This window comes from Ceratina calcarata, unplaced genomic scaffold, assembly GCF_001652005.2.
Source record: "Ceratina calcarata isolate Rehan_Ccalc_2016 unplaced genomic scaffold, ASM165200v1 scaffold279.2, whole genome shotgun sequence".
In the NCBI taxonomy this organism is placed as follows: Eukaryota; Metazoa; Arthropoda; class Insecta; order Hymenoptera; family Apidae; genus Ceratina; species Ceratina calcarata.
Window position 1 is genome coordinate 5221 of NW_017150177.1, and position 7397 is coordinate 12617.

Consider the following 7397-nt stretch of genomic DNA (forward strand, 5'->3'; position numbering starts at 1 on the left):
ACTTTATCAACGATTGCTACGACCATTGTAGGAAATATAATATCAATTAATACATGAATTATTCTATCAATTATTGTGTTAGTCATTACATGGAACATTGCGTTAAGCATTATTACAATTAATCTATTAATTTCTATTATAATACTTGTGACCCTATGAATGCAAATAGGTTACATGTAGAAGATTGAAATTAATGAGAGAGGAGATATTGGGGACAATTACTTTTTAAATAGAAACTGTTTCTAGGTCTGTAGGAGAAGATAAAGTCCGGAGCGTGCTGGTGGCAACGCGTCCGACCATAAACTACCCAATTTCCCTTACGCCCTGCCCCAGTCGTTCCTCCCCCGTTTCTACAGTCCTCGTAGTACAAATGAATCACGTTCCGCTGTACACGTACACCGGTGCCACGTGAATTAATGGGAAAAGTTCGCAGCGACATTGGAAATTGGGTGGCTGCGACTCTTAACATTACCGAAACCGTGTTACGCATTCCTAGCTTCAGTCGGTTCGAATAGTTTCCTATTAACAAAGCGAGACCCTAGAGAGCCAACAGAGTCCAGGGATTTTCACTCGTACGCGTCGCGCGCAATTTTATTAACACAATTTATCCCCGATATTTGTTAAAGACATTTATGTGACGTGACGCGATGGCGATAAACGAGATATGAGAAACGGAACGGTGGAAAAATAAGCACGAAATGATATAAATGTGAAACGCAAAAATAGACCGGAGGGAAACGTATTAAAAAGTGGAGTAAAAACGAGATCCGCGCGCACACAAGGGGGGGCGCCTGGCCGAGGGGCGGTGTATCGGGAACGTAAATCCCGTCGAATTTCAAGCCGGCCGCGCGTACCGAACGCGATAAATTATATTCTTTTATTCGTCTGCACACTTTAATAAAAAAAAAAAGATACAAATCTTTTTATCAATACCGTTTGTTAAAAACAATATTTCTTCCACGTCGAGCCCCGCAGCGGGGAGCAAAATATTTATAAAAAGATCGGCTGTGTTTTTTGTTTGACACACGGTCCGTGACCGAGAATGGGCGAAACGCGAGATTCGGAATAACGTTGCGATCGTGTATCCGGTTTCTCTTTTTTTTTTTTCAACCGACCGTTTGTACAGACGAACGTAGGAGGAGGGGAAGTGGGGGGTTTAAAAATAATCGACGGAACGATTTCTAACTACAGTGTGTTTACATCGACTTTTTATGCAACAGTTTAACGCAGAAATTACTATGTTACCTCGTTAACAAGGGTTTAAAAATACACATTGAAACAGAATAGGTAAACATATTTTTTTAATACAACATTCTTTTATGTGTCGTTCAGTATTGGAGATTATCAATTGAAAAACATATAAAGGGTATCGTGTAATAAGTACGACTGTGCGTTATATTAATACTAGCTGCACCTCGCCACCCCCCCCTCCCCTTCCCCTCATCAATGGGATAGATGTACACATACATGCATACACACATGCTTTTCTATTTTATATATGTAAATATACCACCATCCATTTTTAACATATTCTCCGTGCTCAGGGTGTTCCGGAAAGATTGTTAGAGCCGAAAATGGCAGATGGGGAGGAGCATTGTGAACAACAATTTCCTTTGGCAAAATACGAAATGAGGCTTGGTTACCGAGTTATTAACACTAGAAAGACTGAAACTTAATATATACCTATATTGCCCNTCATGTAACAAAACGAATATGACTGATATTAATATCATCGTACTTCGAATACTTCCTAGGAGAATTTATATTAATAACAATTATAAGAATTTTTCTCAAGTCTTTAATAAATTAAACTACGATAAAAACAAAACGAAATACATAAAAACGATCATATAAGAAAATAAATTACGACTGTCTTATATGTCAATATCATTTTCAATAGAAAAGATCATTTTCAATAAAAAAAACCAGATCCATAAAAGGAATCGAAATAAATACGAGTATGTATTACACTAATATCCTTGAACTTCTTGTAATTCCTATAAGGATTTATATAAGGAAAAATTTCTGAGAATTTTCTGGACGTCGACCCTTTAATAAATCAAACTGCGATAAAGGAAGAACCGAGAGGAACGTTTGGAATTTGATGGATTAATTTTAAATGGTTGGATAGGAGGAAAGAGAAACATAGAGAAAGAGCATATAGGAAAAAGCCCAAGCGCCACCTGTCCATCGATAAGCGACGGTAATTATTATTGCCTTTTTTTTCCAATTCGATTTGAAAGAATCAATCACCGAAGCCGGTAATGCCGCCAATTATATAGTTCCTATCGATCGGTAGTAAGGACAAGCCAAAATGGCGAGTGGGGGGTGTTTATCGAGCCGAAGGAAGCCATTCAAAAAAAGCACGATCCTGAATTCCGTCGGACGGTTGGAACAATCGCGCACGCAGCATCCATTATCCCGCCAAAGTTTCATACGGTTCTACGGTCCGATTTTAAAAGGAACTCCAGTCGCGGCCGAAGGGGGTAACGGCGCCGATAAGCGTGGGGACACGCGAACAATAGCGACCGCAGGACGAATTCGAAATACAAACGAGAACGAAAGCGCTTACCGGTTTGTTGTCTTCACTGCGAAGCGGTAACACTTACCCTCGCTGTGGCCGCCGCACCACTACTGGTCCTCCGCACACCGCTCGAACCCCAAGCGTTCAGTTCACGCGCCTGCGCGATTACCCCTTCGTTCGGAGTACGAATTCGCCAAGCGACATCTGCCGGGCTGTTGAAATTTCGAATGGGCTTCCCGCCAATTTTCCATACTGAATTAAAATATCGCACTATCGCATTTAAATTAAAGAATAATTAACGTAGGTTAAGGATATTAGATCTCGCGTTATCCAAATTGCTCGTGAAATTATTATAACGCGATATTATAAAAGTTAAAGGAAATATGCAAATTTAAATGGGACGTGGCGCGATAATTGACCGGCGCATGCCCATCGTTTTGATTTTGAATCGAACATGCACGGTTAACCTAATTAAAAAAATTAAAAAGATACCCAAAGCTACGGTATTAAGACTTTTATTCGCACCTTTGAACAGCGCTGTTTATAATCCTGTATGACTTACATTATTCCTGTGCTCCTCTCATGTCTACGAAAAAAAAAGAAAGAAAAACAACACGAAGTTGCATCCTTCGTTTGGCAGCGTTTGTGATCGGAGCGTTTCTTTCGTATTTCTCCGTTCTCTCGTTTCCACAGGCTCGTCTCGAATTAATCAAGCGGATTCTCTCTGATGTACATATAAATACATTATAATATCATGCCCAACGGTAATTATTATAATCAAGCATTTCTAGTCTTTACAAGGACGTGTTAATCTATTTTTCGTACTGCTTTGCATAGTTACCCTTGAATTGGGCGAATTCTCTTAAGTAAATCTTCGCAAAGTGGAATAAGTATATTTCATTATACAGGGTGAATCACATAAGGTGTTCGTTGTAGGTTAAGAATTTTTACACGAACGTTGCATGGCTTGAAGAGAGAAGAAACAACGACAGACCACAACACTGCATATCCCCATATTTTTCTATAATTCTACATGCTAACTCAGAATTATATAAAAATAAGTGAATAGAAATAATGTGTTCCTTTCTCGAAATTCTAATACAATCATTATTGTAATAAAATACTACATGATTAATCAAGATAACACTGTTCTTATTCCTTTCTCTCTTAAAATTCTAACACAAACAACCCTTGTTAAAAAACTTTCATTGTACAACAAATACCTTATACAACTCATCCTATACAGGAATCAGTTAATTAGGAATGACTCGTCTGTGCAAAATATCTGTTCGCCTAACAGCACTTATTGATTCCGTTCTAAATAAATGTTCTACGTCTCATTACATCCATACACATAGTTGCCCTGTCTGTACATTTCTACAATTGTCATACTCGTAAGAAGACTCATTTTCCTCCGTGTCACGTTGCCTCATTAATTCGAGATCAGCCTATACATATACATATATACACGTACATCATACACACATGTATACATACATAATAGTGGAAGGAAACGATCTTTTCCTCCGCAGGATCTCATCGAAGAGAACAGTATCTCTCAGACGTCCAATGAATATTGCTCCTCATCAGAGGGTTCTATATTTAATTGTGAAGTGTCTGTTCCAGATACGCGGGCGTGCACGATTATTTACAAAAACATTTCGGCCGAGGAGGGGACCACAGCGAGGAACAAAATTCAATTCGTAATTCCATTCAATTTTCCTCCTCCCTGTATTATTATTATTATTGTATAGCTGCTGGCTAACTAATGATAAAAAATATGTTACAGTTTAAAAACATACAAATCGCACGGGGAATTAATTTAAAAGCGGTTTCAAGCGATTCGTGGAGGGGGGGAAATCTAAGTACCTAAGAGAAAGGGAAATAAATTCCCGGGGGACTGTAATATCGTTCGTAGAAAGATTAAGAGTTCGTTCACCGGGCGAACGTGGACGAAAGAAGACTGTAACTAAGAGTGACAGTATTATAATAATCACCTAGAATAGTAATAAAATAATAATAATAATAATAATAATAATAATAATAATTACAATTGAATTATATTTAAATGCTTTAACATTTCTTAAAACAAGAGTAACATTCATTCCTAAGTAGCGTATAGGTACATATATATATACATGTATATAGCCGACGATACAGACACATATATATGTACATATACACATATATGTGTGTATATTTTATACATATGTATGTATGTATATTTATATATATACACACATATATGTATGGTTCTTTTGTATACCTAAGTATATTTTTTTATTCTAATCGTCGATTGAACAATCGTTTTTGTAGGTTCGTATCTGTTTTCTTTTTTTATCTTGAACACAGTTCACGATTGCTAAACACTTTCACTGTTAATCAAACAATGGTTTCTCGTTAATGTCCCTCTGTTTCGTTTTCCCCGACCCCTATTTGCTTTTTATACCTGTATTCAATCCAGAGATTTGATTACTTTTATTATTATTTCACTTGAGTCTTAATATGTTGCAAGAATTCGTAATAACTGAGTGAATTTTCGAAACGGTCCTCGATCAATCGTTCGATGAACAGAGTCCTGAAGTGGCTGTCGTCCCTGGAAAACAAAGATCAAGGTTCGCCCTGTTAAGCACAGAAGTGGACACGCGCGAACGTTGTCGTAACGAGCTTCGAAATTTGATGTTCCATTAGAAAGCTTGTAACGCGACTACGTAGTTTGCACCGACTGTGTACCGAGTTAGAGGGTAGATTACGGACTAATGGGAAACTTTGCCCGCGACCCACTAAATTCGAAACTCGATCTCGCAACGTGTTTGCAAAACACGACGCTTAGAACTAAAATAATACAGCGAATATTTAATAATTTCGTGCGTTTTAGTTTTATTTAGTATTTAAATTGATCTTACCGAATGATTTGTACAGAAGCTGCGTATGGTTTCTCTTCTTGCAGGCTGAATACGAAATTGCGTAGCCTCTCGCTCTCCGGCGTGTCGATCTTCGGCAAATCGTACTAAAAATCCAATTAATTGTTTTGAAATATTGATACTATACAGGGCGTACCAGTATTGATGGTACGTCCGTGGAGGATGAGAAAATAAATCCAAAATATGGAATAGATTTTATTCACTTGAGGTTTTCTTTTCTAGAAAATCGACTTTGATTTCCCTCCCTATGAATCAAAATGTATTCAATTTTAAAAAACAAGAACAGAAAACGAGGAGGACTTGGTAAGAATTTCAAGCAGAATCATCAACGTGTTCGTCAGATTTTTATCACAGCCTCCCAAACGGACTTTCAGGGTTTCCCTTTTGACCCTTCAGCATACATTAAATGAATGACGCATCAAACTTACGAATTCCTCCGGTATCGAAGGGAAAGCAGAGACGCCGAGGACGTTGCAGCAGAACGAGGGGTGAATGTTCTTCCCGATGAGGATGAATATTTGATTGCCGGTGTCCATCAAGAATGCACCCCTAGAATCGAGTTTCTCCGCGGAGAGGTGCAACCTCGGTGGTTGCGGGCATAGTTTCCCGTCGATATCTTTCGCGTTACGGTCGTCGAGCGCGTGGACGGGGTACAGGTCCGGGTAAATCATCTGGATCAATTGAAACAGCGGCAGAGTGTCCAACTGGCACATCGCGTACACCCGGTCGTCGAGCCTCGTGTTCGTCCCCGACCTGAAGGCGACCTGAGAATAAGAAAACAAAAAACCTGTTATAATCGTTCTGTATTATTTTTTTAATACTAAACGTATTGATATTTCCACTACCTACGCGGTCTAAATGACCGGTCTTTAAAAATGTTACTGTTTTTATAATTAAGAAGCTAAGATTTCCTAACATTAAAATTTTCACGTTTTTTACTCTGCTTCATCAACAACCAGGCAAAAATAGTCCCATAAACTCATATTTTTAATTAATTTTCTGGGCAATATTGACATTCTCATCGCACCACTATTGAAGTCTAGCTCCTTAAATTATCCTTAGATAAAAGTCAATTTGTTACTGAATAAATGAACAATTTTCATAAAATAACGACACAAACTTATTTTTATTCAATTTCAATTATGAATTTGAAGAGAGGATTAAAAATAAGTGGTAGTCAATACTACATAAGTTTCAACGATCAATTTGAACGGTAATAACAGGCTTAGTGTCGATTAATACTTACGCATTTGAGCAGAGCGATAATATAAAGAGGCAGTAATTTCAGGCTCCCTGGAGCGAGGAGCGCACCGGAGCCCGCCGACTGGGACAATTTGTAGGCTGACAGAACGTCGATGGGCACGTTTATCAGAGCGTCTCTCGCGTCTGATAAGGAGGACTGCAGAGATCTGTCCACAGCTAAAAAACGATTCAAAATAGATTATAACGCAATTATGACAGAATGTGTGAAAATGAAATGTAATAAGAGAAATCTTACCCATTTTACCAAGTAGGCCCACTATACACTGTTGATCAGCAGAATGGAGAATGTCAGACAAATTGGAGACTACTGGCAGGCACAGTGTATGCACCCTAATTCTTCTTTCACCTGAAATATAATATACTGTTTAATTTGGTCTGTCTTATATAGATAGAAAAGCATTATAACATTATGAAATCTGTGTTGAAAATTACCAAAATTTGGAAGATAATTACGAAGTAACAAATTATCGTAGGACGATGATTTAAATTAAAGCTTGAAACGTCTACTTTAAAATGCTATTCAGAGATTCTTAATGTTCTCCTAGGATTTTATTTAATAATTAAAATTAAGGAAGCAGTCGAATGAAAAATTGTCGATCTTCTGTAACTTCGTAAAAGAAAATCGTAAATCAAATTATATAATTTCAATTTAAAGATGTATTGGCTATACAGTCAATCCCAAAAGT

At 37.8% G+C, this 7397-nt stretch overlaps 1 protein-coding gene across 2 annotated transcripts in view; it reads right to left on the reverse strand.

Annotated features, from left to right (window-relative positions):
* Window positions 1-4799: 4799 nt before the first annotated feature.
* Window positions 4800-7397, reverse strand: part of Sec24AB (Protein transport protein Sec24AB) — an 11772-nt gene continuing 9174 nt past the window's right edge. Inside the window, exons 13-17 of one of the 2 annotated variants that reach the window (XM_018022188.2) lie at window positions 6947-7057; window positions 6695-6867; window positions 5877-6212; window positions 5431-5534; window positions 4800-5120 (exon numbers count right to left, since the gene is read on the reverse strand). In XM_018022188.2, the coding sequence (XP_017877677.1) occupies window positions 5009-5120; window positions 5431-5534; window positions 5877-6212; window positions 6695-6867; window positions 6947-7057 (836 nt within the window). In that variant the 3' untranslated portion in view covers window positions 4800-5008. The remainder of the gene's footprint in view (window positions 5121-5430; window positions 5535-5876; window positions 6213-6694; window positions 6868-6946; window positions 7058-7397) is intronic. The other variant, XM_026812412.1, reaches the window with a different exon arrangement.